Source organism: Patagioenas fasciata, chromosome 3 (assembly GCF_037038585.1).
Source record: "Patagioenas fasciata isolate bPatFas1 chromosome 3, bPatFas1.hap1, whole genome shotgun sequence".
NCBI classification, from domain to species: Eukaryota; Metazoa; Chordata; class Aves; order Columbiformes; family Columbidae; genus Patagioenas; species Patagioenas fasciata.
In genome coordinates, this window is record NC_092522.1 from 10904910 (window position 1) to 10924520 (window position 19611).

The window sequence follows — 19611 nt, forward strand, 5'->3', positions numbered from 1 at the left end:
GGGAGGTTGTGTAGAAAGAAGCAGAATAAGACGAGAAAAATACAGAGAAATATGGCGGGGGGAGGGGCGGGGGGAGGGCGGGCTGGCGGGCGTGGCGTCGAGTCAAAGCTGTTTCCAATCAGGTTTTTCTCAAAACAAATTTAATTCGGTTTTAATTCTCTCGATTCTAAGGGGAGACATTTTGGTTAGAAATGTAGAATGTCCTGAGTTGGAAGACAGCCACAAGGATCATTGAGTCCAGCTCCTGTCCCTGCATATGACAACCCCACAGTTCATGTTTCTGAGGGTGTTGTCCAGTCTCTTCTTGAACACTGTCAGGCTTGGGGCCGTGACACCTCTGAGGAGCCTGTCCCAGTGCTCCACCAACCTCTGGGTGAAGAACCTTTTCCTAATAATGTCCAACCTAAACCTCTGTGGCACATCTTCCTTCTGTTCGTTCAGGTGTCATCACCCTTCACCTGGGTGAGGTGAGGCAGCAGCGGGGCTGCCAGCGGCACCGTCCCACAGCTTGCACAGGTTCTTTTGTTTGGTCCCGCTCAGCACTCAGTTGTTTTACACCGCTGCTGTACAAGCCCTGACCCAAGGTGCAGCCTGGAAAGCCCTGAGGAGTGGTGAGTATGGGGCTGTGCTTGTTCCACGGGGGGAAACAACATAGCGGGGCCCAGAGGAAACAAGGAAAAAAAAAAACAACAAACAAACCACACAAACTGCAGTTCTCACTCGGAGGGTCAGCAGGTGGGTCGGTGTGAGTCTTTCTGCTGGGGCTTACAGAGTTCATCTCCAATAATTCATATGGAGGTGAAGGAAGCAGATGGCCAGTCGTTGGCTGCTGTGCACTGAGGGTGTCCACGCTCTCCTACTTGGCACCCAGTTTAACAGGGAGCACCATGGAAGCTTTGCAAACCCTGCTGGAAAACAGGATATGAGCCACATTGAATTTGGGCCATACACAGCACAGCTGCCACGTATTGTGACAGCCTGGTGACAAGGACCACAGTAGCAGTCTCGGGGGAGCGACACAGGACAGTCTGATTCTCTGATGGGTGCAGCAAGGGTACCCGGCCACACACCAGATGATTTTCCAGCAAAGAATATATCACAGTGCCGCCTGACAGAGCATGCATGGCACAGCCAGACATCCTGTGACACCCCTGCCGGCTAAGGTCAGGGAGCAGCCCCTTTTATTGTCCAGACAGGCAATTTGGGAGGAAAGCTGCCAACCAGCCTGTCAGGGAGAAGTGCTGCCAGGGGAGAGCTGGCTGCTCTGCTTGACATGCACCCCGCCAGTGAGACTGGGAAGGAGCTGGTAGACTTTTTCCAAGGGCCTTTGGATTGCAAAGCAGTGGTGGCAAAATGATGCGTTTAGAAGGAAGAGGTTAAAAGGAAGAAAATAAATTGGAAGTTCCATAGTTACCAAGAGGGCTTCCTTTTGCTCCAAGGTGAGCTGTCTTGAGACAGGGAGGGTTCCCACAGGCAGAGCCTTTGAGTCTGCTTTTCAGGCACAGCAGCTGTGACTCTGCCTTATGCTTACAGCCTCCCTCGAGCCAGGCCTGCGCTTTTGGGGTCACTGCAAGTAGAGATACAGCCCAGCTACCTCCTAGGCTGTAACTAAACCCAGACACTGCTCCAATCCTAGGCTACCTCTTGCCATTCACTAGCTATCCCTCTGGGGAGTGGGATGGCCCCTTTTTTGTTGAGCTGGAAGGCAGCACTCCAGTGCTTTATTTCCTTGCAGGGAATGAGGCTAGAGCTGAGCTGGGGAATGCAAAACATCAGCACATCTGCTTTATTTAGCTATGGAAGTACATGCAGTATTACAGCATCCAGAAACCAGCCATCTCTATGATTTCACCTCACTGGGTCATCCCAGGTCTCTGCCATCAGAAAAGCTTTGGCATTGGGGAACTTGATAAGTATTGCTATCTCCTGGAAAAGCAAGGAGCTCCAGCAAACAGAACTGAAAAGGAAGCCGTAGCGCATATTAACAAACATCTCCGGCTTACCGATTTCTATTTGTCATATTAGGTGTTCAAACAAATCTTTGAACTTGCCTTCATTTCCCTCCCTTTCCTCACCAAAAGGGAGAGGTCCCACACCCTCTTGATAGAGCTGTGCACTCCCCTGGTTCCCCTGCCATTGTGATCTACAGTCTTTACCTTTATTCCTTCTGGTCTGCGTTATCAGCAAAAAGATTACATTTGCCTACAGTATTTATGGCAAGTCTTTAAGTGTGTACTATGCTCCTTTTTTTTTATAATTTGTTGATGTTAGCACATGATAAAACTATATCAGCAGCTGTGTCTGAAGTTGATTAAAGCAGAAGGTACGTGAGAGCCAGGAAACAGAATTAAACCCCACACTTGACATTTAGCGAAGATCAAATAACTGAGAGTAACTCATGGGGAAAAGGAAATACATTTTCTGACTATTGCAGCTCTGTCGCAATGTGAGTTTTCAGAGTGTTGACAGTCTCAAGGGAAGAGTCCTAAGCTGTAAAATTTCCTGTAATTGAAGCTAATGTGTTATTCGCCAACTTACCATCTTAAAAACATAATAAATAACATGAAGAAAAGAAGTCTGTCTTCATAAACAGCAGAACAAGCAAGTTCATGTCTTTTCAGTCCTTTCCCACTGTCACACCACAGGGGAGCAACTCTGTCTACTCACTTCCTTCTTTCACAGTAGCTAGAAATTAATTTAGTACATGAAAACAGAGTAACAGCTGAATAGCTTCTGTTCAGGAGGAAGTGCCCAGGGCAGAAGGAATGCTACGGAAATACGAACAAGGTTATTTTCTCACTGTTGAACTATACAAAGATTGTTCTGTTGTTTAAAAGAAATTATAAAGCCAAAGTTTGTAATCTGCATACTTAAGTGCTTTGAGTTCACTTCCATGCCATGAACTAGCCCATTGTTCTCTAAACTGAAACAAGAAAGAATATCAGTATATTTAAGTCTATCACTTACATGCATGTTACTTCCCAGCTCTAGAAACTGTTACTAAAATGAGTGGAGGACCAGACTCTGCTGGATTCCCATTCTGGAGTTCCCCTCATGCTGTGCAGACAGTGTTTTAGTGGCCTTTGCTCTGGAAAACCCTCTTGCAGTCACCCCAGGCATGAGTGTTGTCAGGCTTCAAGCAAGAAAATCTGAGAAACAGCTCTTTGACCCCATGAGATGAGAAACTGCAACTGGCAACTCATCACTCCTTCCAGACCAGTAAGGCTTGCTGGTGGTACTGCAAACAGCAAAGGGCAGAGGAAAGCCTGAAGAGCTCTTTTCCATCGCCCGTCCATCCCATGAGAGGTAAGACACTTGGCATTCTCAAGTAACTTCACAATCATCCTCCCTTCACCTATAGCTGTGTCCTTTGTGTGCACACCATAGTACAGCATGGAATGTGCAGTTTGCCTTCAGAGGCAAGAGACATAAAAGTTGCATTGAGACAGCAGACACACAAGGAGCATCTCCAAGCTTCCAGGTCTGGGTGTATTATCTATCTGGTTCCTACAAGGCCAAACCTGGGTTAACATACTTGGGGGAATGTACTTGCTTACTTAAACAAAAACAAAAACACAAAAACCAACAACCAACCAAACAAAAACCAAACACCCCATACCTATGCAACCCCTAAATATGCAGCTGTGTTAGCTGATCAGACAAAGGGTGTTACCAGTCCCCACAGATATTCCGCAGTTAAGCCTCCAGGGCCGCATAAAAAATCATTGTGTGTTTCACGTTTTGCCACATCAAAGGCAATTGTTCAAATCAGCAAACCTCTCTCTAAAGGGTCAGTTCCGCTTAAACTGAAATACCCCTCCTTGTCATCACTATCTCTAAACAGTGATAACTGCACAGCTAATGCCTTGCAGAGTTTGGCCTGAACTGTCACAGAGCACTTACTGCTGATTCAGGTTCCTGGTTAACACTGAGGTCAACAAATAAGATATCCTACTTGTCTTTCTCATGCATAGTCAAGTAGGCATCTACCAAGATAGACCAACCCCATAAACTGTAATTCAGTAACTACTTCAAGACAGGTTAAGCTTATGAACAGCAAGCAGTATTACAAAAAGTGGGTCAGCGAGGCATCTGAAAAATTTTTGGCCTTCTCTTCCCTGGCCATAAGACAAGTAATGCTTTTTGTTTCCTCCTTCAGTAAATAGTTTAAGCCTTTTGCTTGCTGCAATCAACACCCTAAGGTACAGGAAGTTTCAAAGACCAAATGTTATTTCTGTTGCACCACATGCCAGTAAAGTGACTTTTTTTTTTTCTTCCTTTCCTTTCTTTTTTTTTTTTTTTTTTTTTCCTCCAGGGAATCTGTTCCTGTGGGTCTGCTGGCAGCAGTATCTGACTTTTTAAAGTACCATTTCTAAACTCAACATGAAATCATGGTAGCCAGTTCGTGTATTAATAACATGTCTTGGAATTTTGTGATTTCAGAAGAAACTCACTCTCTCTTCAAAAGTAGTTTTTGGTGGCAGAGGCTTAAAAATGTGAATGTTGAGGCTATTCCAGTACAAGCAGGAGCCATTTTGTTTTTTCTTAGAATCCTGTACTAAATCCTGTGTCTCTCTTTTTAAAACCTTTGCTGAAAGGGGCACAGAAGCATGGCTCCTACCCCTCTGACTGATATTACCTCTCCTCTTTTTTGGGCTGCCCCCTTTGGATATGCTGCTGCTTGAATCCACTTTGAAGGGAAGTTTTTTAGGACACTAGCACTGCCGTTCTTGTTCTGCTTAAGCTTTTAGCACAGTGGATACAGACCACAAGGCTCTGTGGGGCCTCATTTCCTCCCTACAAAGAACCTTTCTGCATCACCATTCACTAACCATAAAACAAAAACATTTTGTGACTCAAGGACAGATACAAAGCACCCTGAAACATTTGCACCTAAACACAACTTGGGTCTGTCTTAATTAGGTTTGTGTTTCTTTCTTCCATACTTCCCCTCTTGCAATGTAGTTCTATTTAAGTCTCCACACCCATGCATTCCTCCTGCCTAGTGATTTTGTACATCCTAATTGCTCTGCCTGTGCCTGTGGCATAGCTGTTGCCTGATGGCAATCCTGCACTTTGCAGCTGTGATGAAGGAAGCACACAGAGAGAGCAGAGACATTTGGAATAACAGGACAGGTCTAACCTAGGCTTGTCTCTCAGTCTCCCTTTGGGGCAAAATAGCCCTTTAAGCATTGGCTTACCCTTTGTTGTTTATCCTCTTTCATTCTTATTTCTACCCTGTGAACCAAGTGATCTACAGTCTCTTCAGCTTCTTAGTCACCGTACACATCAGCCATCAACTGAATTCCTTTAGTTCTGGCAGGGAGCATGTGTCTGAGTTTCCAGTTCTTATACTCCTGGGATCTGGTTGGAATTTGTTACAGCTGGACCTACATATGTCTATACACCCATAAATATCCACCAAGAATTTGTCATGTTCTCATGCTGTTGAGCCTTCAGGGAATTTCCAAAAGATGCTTGCAGCCTCGCTTGAAGTAAATAGTCCCAAGGGAACAGGAAATAAAGTCTGGCTTCTCTGCTGGGTTTTCTGGTGCTTAATACAGTATGGAGGTCCAGAAAGAAGTGTCAACTGCAGTATTCATGCACCTCTCTCCACTAGAAGTCTTCCAGCACTGAAGAGTTGAGCCACCTCTGCTGACTTTCTACACTGCTTCGGTCTCTCCATTGTCTAGTAACAGACTTCTGTTACAGCAAGCATCTTGGCTCCAAGATCATTACCTTTCTATCATACCCTGATCAAAGAGCTCGAAAGTAACTGGAGATGAGCACATCCACATTGGCTTTGTTTCTTCTAGAAGCCAGGCTCAAAATAGAGAGTCATGTCTTGCATCTAAATGGCTGGCATCCTGCAAGCACAGTTGTAATGAATAGAGCGAAACCAAAGGCCAGAGAGCATGGAGTGCTGGAAGGAAATCACCGTCTGTTCACACATGGTGCTGTCTGCTGCCCCAGCAGTTCTCTCTGCTGTATTGCTTCGAGGAGATTCTAACTAGTTTTTGCAGTTGTAAGCATATGATTTTACTATAACTGAGTTCTCATGCATAAGGCATAGTTTTGACAATGGCTTTGGTATTAATTTCATGCATCAATTCTAGGAGAGCATCTTTATAACTTAAAATCGAGGCTCCATTTGATCCTGTCCAGTTTGTTAAGGAAGTTCCTTTTCCCTAGGTTTCCAGCAGCAGAGACTCAGGCATGGATTCCAGAAATTCTTCTAAAATCAATAATTGATTCACAAGTTACTGCATAGAACAGCTCAAGCTCAGTGCCACCTGAAGATGGATGCTCAGCAGAAAAAAACTTGGACAATTATACTGCCACAATCCAAGCCCTCACCCCACCATGTGTCACTCCAGGCCAATTGCAAAATTAGAGTCTGGGGTCTCCCTGTTTTTAATTGGATCTCTTAATTTTCATTAGGCAGGCTGTCAATTAAAGTTCTGACTTTCAGCTGCTATTTTGCATCTGCAGCTCAAGAAAATAAGTTTTCACTAACAGCAAAAGCATTCTTCTGTTGAACACAGTTCTGTTCCTTTGTCTCCAAGGACACAACTCCCCTTATCTTCTAGCTTGAAGACTCTGTGGCCTTTTTTACTTAACAAAACAGAAAGTCCAAAAGTTCACAGCTTGCAGAGGTTATGCTAAGCAAACTTACTTATGCTAAGTGAGTTCTATATAAGCAGCTTCTAGACATGGTCTGTAAGAAGCAATGTACCGAATAATTCAGTAAGCTAAGGCAGCCCATTCCCGAACAAGTGTATCTTGATTTGAGATTACAGTCTTATTACCTGCCCCATACATTATGGTGGGGTGAGTTAGGGCATTTGTGGTTTATTGTTGGGGTTTTTTTTGTTGTTTTGGTTGGTTGGTTGGTTGTTTTTTTGTTGTTGTTGTTGGTTTTTTTTGTGTGTGTGTAGTTACAGTTTTTCCCATGATTTCTTTTTATGAAGTTATGGTTGCTACAATCTGGCCCTCTGCTAAAGTCCATTCAAGAAATGTCCACTTCTAGTGCCTGTGCTCTGGCTGGGTCACAACTAAAAGACTAAAGCCCGTCATAAGCCAGGCATGTACCAGTGCCCCTACAGGAAAAGGACACTGTTAAGCTCTCTCTTCAGAGACATGCTGCTGCTGAAAAAGAGCAAAGAAAATCCTCAGACAGCTATTAGCTTCCAGCTCTTCTCCAGTGCTCCACCTGGACAGGGCAGGGCTCTTTCCTGAGAGCAGGCATTCTCACAAGGTCCTTCTGGTTTCCCTGGGAGGCATAGCAGTAATACCAGGAGGAAAGGCAAGGCTTCTATTCACTGCTACCTTTTTGCTTTGGGCTATTGAGCAATAAGAGTGGTTTTGGGCCTTCCTCTTCTGAGCTGTCTGCACAGCAGAAGCTCAATGGAAGTTGTCCCCCAGCCTGGAGATTGAGAGGCAAGCAAAGCTACACCTGCCAAACCAACATATTAATGCATAAACTGACCTTCCCCTCAGCCTGTGGCAGCCTTCAGCTTGCTTGCAAGTGTTCACATGAGCTATCCTGATCCAATCTCACCAACACTGAGAACATACTATTGTGTAATAAATCTACATGAGCACCTCAAGAGGGAACATCCAGCTATCACACTCACCTCCAGCTTCAATCCTCACAGCTCCAAAAGCCCAAATACACCTGAAAGATTTAAGCCAGCAGTGTTTTTTCTTTAAAGAGACAGTGATCCTTGTTGCTGGCTTTACACCAGTATTTCTAATGTTCCTCTAGCTGCATTTATTCATGACCTCTAGTTATTGTAGAGAGCCCATCCTGTAATACCTGGACAAGAGTAGACTGTTTGGAGCAGGAAGAGCTGTGTACATACCCCGTGCTGCTCAGCTTTTCCACTCCTGGTGCTGACACAGCTGGAGAGAAGGAAGAAGAAAGCTTTGGACTTGGGCTGAGGCAGGTGAACCCCACAAGACCTCTGCCCTGCTGGAGCATGATTTCATACACTGTGTTCCTGAGTCAGCTGGAGGTGGCCTTGAATTCCTTGGGTAAAAGCATCAGACTAAGACTGCCTTAGGCTCTGTATATGAGTAGATACAGAAGAGACCCTGCCCTCTGGCCTAAGGCTTATTTGTTGCCTAAAAGCAAAGATAGACCACTGTTCTTTATTCTTAGTCTCCAGACATAAGCTCCTTAACTGCTTTTCAGGAGTGCTCCCTTCTTAATCTGTTATTTTTAGATTAGCTAGTTTTAAGGGACTGCTTGATGCCCTCTGTACAACTACTTGGAGGTGTTTGATGCTCACATTTCTCAGTACTGCACGCTCTGTTTTATCTGCAGTCATATCACAACAGTTCACGTTCTGCTGACTGGATCACAGTGTTAGGCCTGGGCAGCCATGGGAGACCTCTAATTAAAAAGCAAACAAACAAACAACAAAGTCAAAGTGATTGAGTCACTAGCTCACATGTGTCCTGGTTTTGTTAAAAACAAGTTTCTCTTTTAGTGAATTTGCCTGTCAGCTAAAGCCTTCATATTAGCTGCATTTTCCTGGAGAACCCGACACATGTTTTGGTTAAACCTAGCAATGGAATGCAAACTTATTGATAAGCACGGATGGACATCTCGCGAGAGGGGCAACGAGAAACTGGTGACCGAGAGACTGACCAACGGTGTATAACATTCCATTCACGTGAATACTTCATATAAAAGTGGGAGATCACGAGGATCTCGCCCCTTTTTGCCTTTTCCCTTTTTTTTTCCTCATGGCTGACATTAGGAGAGGACCTTGCTGGTCGTCCCTGTGAACTGAGGCCTAGTGAGAGACTGAATCCAGCTCCGGTTGGCTACAGAGTCTAATCCAGGACTTTGGGTGCTGGCTCTGCAGTTGCTGAGACTTACAAGATTGGTTTTGTATATTTTGTATTATTTTCTCTATTCTTATTAGTAGCATTAGTAAAACATCTTTAACTTTTCCAACTCTCTTCTCTCTGTCCTTCTTTCCCTCCCGATCGCCTGTCCTGAGTGGGAAGGGGGGAGAGGGAGGGGCAAAAGGGGGAAGTGGGGGGGAGAGGAGGTTAACAATACATCTGCCAGGGTTTGATTGTCACCCCGCAATCCTAACCCTCGACAGATAATTGGCGCCCAACGTGGGGCCAGAGAAAGGGGTAAATTTGGAGATTTTTGGCTTTTCTACTGCTCTGACGTACCTTTCAATTTTCTTGGCACGGTGCCAGCTCATAGAGTTGTGATACTCGCGCGTCTGTTTGCTTCGGATATTATTTAGTGGTATTAAGGCAAAGTGAATTACATTGATTTAAAGATGTTATGGCAAAAGTTGTATCAGTTATTTTCTACATTGTGCTCGCTGATCCCATATCTGTGTTGGTGTTTCTTTCTGAATCGAAGTATTCACTATATAACAACAAGAAACTGGACAGCGGTCATGATGATTCTGTGTGGTTTGGCACTGGTTTATTTCATTATACTGCAGCCACTAATGAATTTCTACTCGCTTCTGCTTTACCTTGAAAAACCTCCAGGAGAGATTAAAGAGCAGAATGGCTCTATATTTGCTAATTGGTCAAGCGAATCTTTAGAAAGGCTGACTAACAATACTTTTGTGATTTCGCTGGGACAGTTTGCAAATGTGTTAGAGAACTTTGAATATCCTTGGAGCTTTGATAGAACTGTGATGGTGTTATTTGGTTTGCTGAATGTGTGTCAGTTTGTGTTACTGTTAAGAGAAATGAGGTTCAATAGGAGGTTTGCGTCTCTTCTTAGTCCTGAGATTTGCGGTGCGTCTTCGGAAGCTTTAGCAAAAAGCACTCCTAGCCGCTCGAGAAGAGGCAAAACAGCCAAAGCTGCTGCTGCAGCCACTGCCCCCACAACCGCGGCTTCACAGGCTGAAGCTACAGCTCCTCCGCAGAGCTCCTCTGCCAAGGTCGCTGCAGATAACGTTACTTCTCCAGCCTCAAAGGCTAACAAGGCAGCCCCCCCGTCTTCACACACTGGGCACTGTTGCTGCTGTAACCACAGCAATCACTGTGACAGTCATTCAGACTCTGAAAATGAATCAAATGATGGTGAACCCATATCAGCATCAGTTGCTGGTTGTAAGAAAGTCACTAGAAAGACTACCCGTGCAGCAGGTGATGGCACAGGGCCAACATCAACCCAAGACGCATCATCAGGACAGGGTGGAGATGAAGTGACCACCACTCGGTCCTTTTCTCCAGGTGAGCTGAGAGATCTGCGAAAAGACTTTAGTCGTCGTGAAGGCGAGAATATTTTAACCTGGCTGCTGCGATGCTGGGACAATGGGGCAGAAACAATTGAATTAGAAGGTGGTGAAGCCAGGCAGCTGGGATCTCTGTCAAAAGATTCCACCATTGATAGGGCAATTTCAAGAGAGTCTAATGCCGCTACTCTCTGGACCCGACTCCTGGCAGCTATGAAAGTCAGATTTCCCTACAAGGAAGATTGTATATCCAAGTTAGGGAAATGGAATACTATGGAGAGAGGTATCCAGTTCCTGAGAGAATTAGCTGTGCGAGAGATCATCTATCTAGGACCAAACAGCCAAGAGGGGACAGACCCAGATAGAATCAATTGTACAAAATCTATGTGGCGCAGATTTGTACAAAGTGCACCACCTGCATATGCTAAGTCATTGGCAGGAATGGTCTGGTCGGCTAGAGGTGTACAAGAAATTAATGAAGTGATTGAGCAGCTCCGGTACTTTGAGGACAGCCTTGCTGGTTCTCTACGGGCTTGTGTCTCCGCTGTGGAGAAACTGTGTGAAAAATCTGATGACCGGTTTGAAAAGCTGTTGCAAGAAATCAAAGAGCTCAGAGAAGACTCGTACCGTTCACGACCTGCACAAACCTATGTTTCAGCTGTTAGGAGAAGGCGTTTCCAAACTCGAGAGAGAGGGCAGAGGCAGCCCACAAAAAGAGGTTCACTGTGGTTCTTCCTACATGAGCAGGGAGAAAACATGAATAAGTGGCATGGAAGGCCTACCTCAGAACTTCAAGAACGAGTACGTGAGATAAAAGGAAAAACTCCTAGGAAGGTGGCTGCTCCAGTTTACAAAAGGAGCAGAAGAGATTCTGATGCTCTTGAAGGAACCTCTAATTCACACCCAGAGACTGTGCAAAACAGGAATTAGAGGTGCCCTGCCTCCAACCAGGTGGAGGAAAGGGATAACAGAGTTTATTGGACTGTACAAATATTATGGCCTGGTACAACACAACCCCAGGAGTATAAAGCTTTAGTGGACACTGGTGCTCAGTGCACAATAATTCCTTCTAATTATAAAGGAACGCAATCCATCAATATTGTTGGAGTGACTGGGGGATCCCAGGAACTGACTGTTGTAGAGGCTGAAATGAGCCTAACTGGAAAAAACTGGCAAAAGCATCCCATTGTGACTGGTCCAGATGCTCCATGCATCCTTGGTATAGACTACCTCAGGAGAGGGTATTTTAAGGACCCAAAAGGGTATAGGTGGGCATTTGGTATAGCAGCTGTGGACACTGAGAAAATTGAACAGCTGTCTGATTTGCCTGGTCTTTCAGATGACCCTTCTGTTGTAGGACTGCTGAGGGTTGACGATCAGCAGGTGCCAATTGCTACCACGACGGTGCATCGCCGGCAATATCGCACCAATCGAGACTCTTTGATTCCTATCCAGAAGCTGATCCGTCAATTGGAAAGCCAGGGTGTGATCAGTAAGACTCGCTCACCTTTTAACAGCCCAATCTGGCCAGTGCGTAAGTCTAGTGACGAGTGGAGACTAACTGTAGACTATCGTGGCCTGAATGAAGTTACACCACCACTGAGTGCTGCTGTGCCTGACATGCTAGAACTGCAATTTGAACTGGAGTCAAAGGCAGCCAAGTGGTATGCTACAATTGACATTGCTAATGCATTTTTCTCTATTCCTGTAGCAGCAGAGTGCAGGCCGCAGTTTGCTTTCACCTGGAGGGGCATCCAGTACACATGGAATCGCTTGCCCCAGGGGTGGAAACACAGTCCTACCATCTGCCATGGACTGATCCAGACCACGCTGGAGCAAGGTGAAGCTCCAGAACACTTGCAATATATTGATGACATCATCGTATGGGGCGACACAGCGAAAGAAGTCTTCGAGAAAGGTGAGAGAATAATTCATATTCTTTTGGATGCTGGTTTTGCCATAAAACGAAGTAAGGTCAAGGGACCTGCACGAGAGATCCAGTTTTTAGGAATAAAATGGCAAGATGGCCGTCGTCAGATCCCAATGGATGTGATCAACAAAATTGCAGCAATGTCTCCACCTACTAATAAGAAGGAGACACAGACTTTCTTGGGCGTTGTAGGTTTTTGGAGAATGCATATTCCTGACTACAGCCACATTGTGAGCCCTCTCTATCGAGTGACTCGTAAAAAGAACCGATTTGAGTGGGGCCCTGAACAACGACAAGCCTTTGAACAAATTAAGCGTGAGATAACTCATGCGGTGGCCCTTGGACCAGTCCGAACTGGACTAGATGTTAAAAATGTGCTCTACACCGCAGCCGGAGATAATGGACTTACCTGGAGCCTCTGGCAGAAAGCACCAGGAGAAACCCGAGGTCGACCCTTAGGTTTTTGGAGTCGAGGATACAAAGGATCTGAGGCCAACTATACTCCAACTGAAAAGGAGATACTAGCAGCATATGAAGGAGTTCGAGCTGCTTCAGAAGTGATCGGCACTGAAGCACAGCTCCTCCTGGCACCTCGACTGCCGGTGCTGAACTGGATGTTCAAAGGGACGGTTCCCTCTCCACATCATGCAACCGAAGTTACATGGAGTAAATGGATTGCACTGATCACGCAACGAGCTCGAATTGGAAGTCCCAACCGTCCAGGGATATTAGAAGTTATTACAGACTGGCCAGAAAGCAAAGACTTTGGGATGTCTCCAGATGAGGAGGAAGTAAAACGTGCTGAAGAAGCACCACCATATAATACGCTTTCAGAGACTGATAAGCAGTATGCACTGTTCACAGATGGATCCTGTCGTCTTGTAGGAAAACATCGAAGGTGGAAAGCTGCTGTGTGGAGTCCCACACGACAAGTTACAGAAGCCACTGAAGGACAAGGTGAATCCAGTCAGTTTGCAGAAGTGAAAGCCATCCAGCTGGCTTTGGACATTGCTGAACGAGAGAAGTGGCCAATACTTTATCTCTATACTGACTCATGGATGGTAGCAAATGCCTTGTGGGGGTGGCTACAGCAATGGAAGAAAAGCAACTGGCAGCGCAGAGGTAAACCCATTTGGGCTGCCACACTGTGGCAAGACATTGCTGCTCGGCTAGAGAGCCTGCCTGTGAAAGTTCGTCATGTAGATGCTCATGTGCCTAAAAGTCGAGCCACCGAGGAACATCTAAACAACCAACAAGCGGATCAAGCTGCTAAGATCAAAGTAGCTGAGGTGGACTTGGATTGGCAACATAAAGGTGAACTTTTCCTAGCTCGGTGGGCCCATGATGCTTCAGGGCATCAAGGTAGAGATGCAACATACAAATGGGCTCGTGATCGAGGGGTGGATTTAACTATGGACACTATTTCACAGGTTATTCATGAATGTGAAACTTGCGCCGAAATCAAACAAGCAAAACGGTTAAAACCTGCATGGTATGGGGGGCGATGGTTAAAGTATAAGTATGGAGAAGCTTGGCAGATTGATTATATTACACTTCCACAAACACGTCAAGGTAAGCGCTATGTGCTTACAATGGTGGAAGCAACCACTGGATGGTTGGAAACATATGCCGTACCTCATGCTACAGCCCGAAATACTATCTTGGGCCTTGAAAAGCAAGTCCTCTGGCGGCACGGTACGCCAGAAAGAATTGAATCAGACAATGGTACTCATTTCAAAAACAGTATTATAGACAATTGGGCCAAAGAACATGGTATTGAGTGGGTATATCATATCCCATATCATGCACCAGCCTCTGGGAAAATTGAAAGGTACAATGGTTTGTTAAAAACTACACTAAAGGCACTTGGTGGTGGAACCTTTAAAAACTGGGATTCACATTTAGCAAAAGCCACTTGGTTGGTCAACACTAGGGGATCAACCAATCGAGCCGGGCCTGCCCAATCAGAAATTCTACGGACTGTAGAAGGAGATAAAGTCCCTGTAGTACACATGAAAAATATATTAGGAAAGGCAGTCTGGGTTACTCCTGCCTCAGGCAAAGGCAAACCTATTCGTGGGATTGTTTTTGCCCAGGGACCTGGCAGCACCTGGTGGGTGATGCTTAAGGATGGAGAAGTTCGGTGTGTACCTCAAGGGGATTTGATTTTAGGTGAAAATATGCAATGCTGAACTGTATGATGTGAATTGCTGCACTAACAATGTTTAATAAGTGTCTTTCAGATCAAGACAATGGTGATGAAACTAGAGCTAGCTTCTTCGAGTGGCGCCCGACACCTTCTTCGAAGTTGGTGTCCTTAACCCACAAACAGTGGTCGTGAGATGCACTTGTATCATTTTTCCTGCCCTGGGAGACTGTTGTGACAAAATGAACTTAATGAACTTTTCAAAGGATGGTCCACTGATTAATTACTCCTGTGTATATATGTACATATGTATATATATATATATAGTAGTAGTGATTAATTAGATTATATTGATAGATTGTACTGATAAGGTTTAAGTATTCAGTGAATGTCATATTATAAGGGGTGGAATGTCCTGGTTTTGTTAAAAACAAGTTTCTCTTTTAGTGAATTTGCCTGTCAGCTAAAGCCTTCATATTAGCTGCATTTTCCTGGAGAACCCGACACATGTTTTGGTTAAACCTAGCAATGGAATGCAAACTTATTGATAAGCACGGATGGACATCTCGCGAGAGGGGCAACGAGAAACTGGTGACCGAGAGACTGACCAACGGTGTATAACATTCCATTCACGTGAATACTTCATATAAAAGTGGGAGATCACGAGGATCTCGCCCCTTTTTGCCTTTTCCCTTTTTTTTCCTCATGGCTGACATTAGGAGAGGACCTTGCTGGTCGTCCCTGTGAACTGAGGCCTAGTGAGAGACTGAATCCAGCTCCGGTTGGCTACAGAGTCTAATCCAGGACTTTGGGTGCTGGCTCTGCAGTTGCTGAGACTTACAAGATTGGTTTTGTATATTTTGTATTATTTTCTCTATTCTTATTAGTAGCATTAGTAAAACATCTTTAACTTTTCCAACTCTCTTCTCTCTGTCCTTCTTTCCCTCCCGATCGCCTGTCCTGAGTGGGAAGGGGGGAGAGGGAGGGGCAAAAGGGGGAAGTGGGGGGGAGAGGAGGTTAACAATACATCTGCCAGGGTTTGATTGTCACCCCGCAATCCTAACCCTCGACAACATGACATTAGGAATAGAGCAGGTTCTCCCAGTGGAGACCTCTTTTCCATAGGTGAGGTGATTCAATCTGCGAGTCCTGACCTCTCAGCACTTTTAAAATCAGGCTGCAGGTTGTAGAATTTGGAAGGTGCCTCAGAGCTACATTACACTAACAGGGAGGCAGATATCCCTCTTGCACTTTCAAATGTAACTTCAAACTTTCAATTTGTTCCTCCTAAAAAGCAGGGTAGTAGGGAGAACCGTTTATTCCCCTGCAAAAAAATCCAAGTTTGCTGATAGAAACAATCTGCCAGCTACAGTGACCTGCTGGACCAGCATCACCAGCTCCCAGCACCATCTACAGCTCCTCAGTACAACACAAGCCACTCGTGCTGACTTCCCTTATGTCCCCACTGACAGTTTCTCATCGCCCCTAAATTAGATGGGTGGCCCTACAAGATCCTTCAAGGGGCACCCTGGCTCTGCCCAGCCTTGCCTTGTGTGGGCATGACCCTTTTCTGTACCCTGTCCAAGCATATCTGACAAAGGCTTAGTTAGCATGGCTAACTTCAGTTCTCAGCTCCTCAGCCTGGGGAATTTCTGCACCCCTTCCCTATGCAAAAAAGGAAACAGAAGTGTGCCCAGACATGGGTACCATTGTGTTTTTATAAAGGAACCACAAGACTGAGAATTAAGGAGTTTGTAACCCTTTGTTTGCCCCAGGAGAGCATCTTGAATGCTCTGTGACCCAGGCTGAAGGCTCTGTGACCCTGCTGAAGGCTTCCATTAGCTGTCACCAAGTCCCTGATCCCGAGGCAGCAGCAGGTTCTATGTTTGTTAACTTGGTACCACTTTTGTTTTTCCTTTTCTTTTCTTTTTTTTTTCCAGCTTGGAGGAAGAAGTGTCAGAGCCATGAGCACAGCCTGAAACCTGAGAAGCCTGTGCTGGCTGAGACTCTCTGCTTTGATCAGGTCTTCAAAACCCAGAGCAGCTCCAAGACCTGGGAAGCCACAGCTCCTCTCCAATAATAAAGAGAGGGTCTGGTGTGTTTGTCTTTAGAGGCACCAGAAACAGCTGGGAAGTAAGATATGTCTGTCTGCTACTCAGCTACCTGAGCAAAGAAAACCCCTGTGTGTTCATGGAACGCTGTCTTGGCTTGTTGCTACAAGCCCACAAAACCCTATCAGGCTGTTACTACCAATTTTTCCTCCCAGTGGAAACAACCATGCTGGATTCTAAGCATTCAGCTTCACACAGATCTCCTTTATAGGTAGAGAAGACATCAGCCTTCTGCCTCTTCTGCTCTACAATTCTGCCTGGACATCACTGGTGAGACCACATCTGGAATACTGTGTCCAGTTCTGGGCCCCTCAGTTCAAGGACAGGGAACTGCTGGAGAGGGTCCAGTGCAGAGCCATGAAGATGATTAAGGGAGTGGAGCATCTCCCTTATGAAGAAAGGCTGAGAGAGCTGGGTCTCTTTAGCTTGGAGGAGACTGAGGGGTGACCTCATTAATGTTTATAAATATGTGAAGGGTGAGTGACAGGAGAATGGAGCCAAGCTCTTCTCAGTGGCAAACAATGATAAGACAAGGGATAATGGTTTCAAACTGGAACACAAGAGGTTCCATTTAAATTTGAGAAGAACCTTCTTCACAGTGAGGGTGACAGACACTGGAACAAACTGCCCAGGGAGCTTGTGGAGTCTCCTTCTCTGGAGACATTCAAAACCCGCCTGGACGCCTTCCTGTGTAACCTCATCTGGGTGTTCCTGCTCCGGCAGGGGGATTGGACTGGATGATCTTCCAAGGTCCCTTCCAATCCCTAACATTCTGTGATTCTGTGATCACACAGAGACCAAACCACGCTGCCCGTCACTGCAGCTCTGCACTGCAGGGCTTTCAAACCCCAACCCAGAAGACCAAAGTCGAGTATTTCCGACTCTAATGATTACTGAGCTGACAGTAAATGCCAGATTTTTGGCATGCAGACATGTAGAGTGAAAGTTTGCAGCTTTTCTAGTAGCTATCAGAGTAGATGAACATCTATATATAATTAATAGGCGTTCAATCTGACAAAGGTAAGCTTAGCAGCTTTTTGCTAATTATCTCAAGGAAAAATAGTATATAGGAGGTCTTCTGATGCATGGTCCCAGCATCAGTAATGAATCTCTGTAAGAAAAACACTATTCCCCAACTACACCAAAGAGAAAACCAAGAAAGCTTATTATACTCCAAAAGCTTCAGCTAGTCCTGTTGTTCTGACCCAGGTTACTCAGGATCAGCAAGCAGGTGGTGCTCATGGCAATTTTGGCCTCAATTCTGAAGGATTCAAGGCGAGAGTTCATTCCAAATAGCAGAACAAATACAGGCAAGCAAGCCAAGGTACCTGCCATGTGTTTTTGAAGAGCAACAAGGAACTAGCCAGTAACTTAAGAGACTGAAGTAACTCTGCTTAGGCCTCCAAATCACTACTGAGGCTTGTATTTAAACTGAGCATAGGGTTTTCATCTTTTTTTTATACAAAAAGCAAGGTCTGGAATGGTTTCCAGACAGTATCCATTTTTACTTCTGTACTATGGTTTCTTCTAACTACAGCTAATGCACCTTTCTTCCTCCATTTATCCTATGGTGGGAAGTACTTGTTTACTTCTCCAGCTGGAGTGTTGATAGACCCACAGCAGAACAAGTCACTTGAAGCTGGGAGAGCTCAAACGATTCCTACTTTGGCCATGTGAAAGTCTGGGACTTTCTTTTCCAGTGTCACAATGTTGTTCAGAAAGCAAGCCGACTCCTCACTGTAGTGCATTGAGGGGTTGTGCCTTCTGTGGCAAAACAGTCACAGCCAAACGGTGCACGTCTGCAGCTTAGAAGTGCCTAGAAGTTATTTTTACCTCCATTTGACCTTTTACATCAGCATTAGAGCAAAGGTATATTTAATTTGGGTGGGATCTGTCCCTGAGTCTAAGAAACAGCTGCTCTCTGGAACAGCCACTCCTCCTGCCAGTGCTGTATTGCTGTAAATCAGTCACTTTAGGTAGCCAGGACTGCTCAGGGGGTGGGTACCACACAGGCATGTGGGGCTAGGCACCAGAAACAGATCTCCACAGAGCTTTAATTTCTGTGATTAACAGGAACTCACTGTCAGGGTAACCTGGAGCTACTAAGTAATAGCATCTCCCCATAGTCAGAAAATAAATATTGTCATTTTAGAGCACAGCGTGTTTCATTTCACAGGAATGAAAACAGCTACATGACTCTTGCAAAACCATTGCTCTTGCAATACATATATCCTCCTTTCCTTCATTTCTGCCCCCTTCCAGTCCCCATCCACCAATTTGTGAGGAAGAGGAAAACATCTGCAAAGCAGGATTTTTTTTCCTTTACTTATATCCTCAATATTCCTTTAGAAAACCTCTTCATTTCTTGGATAAATTAAGCACATATTTTGATACTTAGGGTAAAAAAAGTGCAAATCGAGACAGACTGCGGCGGCGGGAGGGTGGAATTTGGTGTAATAAATGTACTGATGCAAGGATTTGGTTTTACATGAAAGGAATTCCACCTTCCATTTCTCTCATAAACATCATGTCTTATGATGCTTCCTTCCCACTCTTAAACTCTGCATTGACATTTGCTTAGCAGTTCCCTGGCACTAATGCAAGTTTCCATAGCAAAGGCTGTGAAAAGAGACTGTAATCACAAACTTGAGGAACTACTGAGGATTGAAAGGCAAATAAATCAGACATGAAGCAGTACAAAAATGCAAAATAATGTTGGAATATCCCTACTGGGGACTTCCTGTTAGCACTGAGAGATGATGGCAAAAATATTCCCTTTAGAAATCCTGCTCTAAGTAGAGGATCTAGAAGGCTGTGAGTCACAGTTAAAAATGCCAGACTAGAACTGAAGTCCAACACTCTGACTGGATCAGAACAGATACTCTATATCTACATAAATACCAAATCCATCTAAAATCTTGTGAAAACTGATGATAATTATATAAAACTTAAAAATCTGTGGGACTTTCCTTGCAGAGCTGTAAGTGGAGCATTGGCCATCAGAGCTCTAGCTGGCATCAGCTGACATGATTCATGGCCTTCAGTATAAAGAAAGCTTCAGTATAAAGAAAGCTTCAGAAATGAATAAAAGCTCGATTTACAACTCTTAACGCCCCTTAAAAGGGCTTCTGTGTAAGAGACCCCCACCTGTATTAGTAGGAGCACATTGCTCAAAGCAAAGTTTAACCCTAATGA

The 19611-nt window shown here is 45.0% G+C and overlaps 1 protein-coding gene across 1 annotated transcript; it reads left to right on the forward strand.

Annotated features, from left to right (window-relative positions):
- The first annotated feature begins 7982 nt into the window (after positions 1-7982).
- On the forward strand, positions 7983-15210 carry LOC139827671 (uncharacterized). Its single transcript, XM_071807258.1, has 3 exons — positions 7983-8037; positions 11941-13731; positions 14393-15210. The coding sequence occupies exons 1-3, from the start codon at positions 7983-7985 to the stop codon at positions 14416-14418; spliced, it is 1872 nt and encodes a 623-aa protein (XP_071663359.1). The 3' UTR covers positions 14419-15210.
- The last annotated feature ends 4401 nt before the right edge of the window (positions 15211-19611 follow it).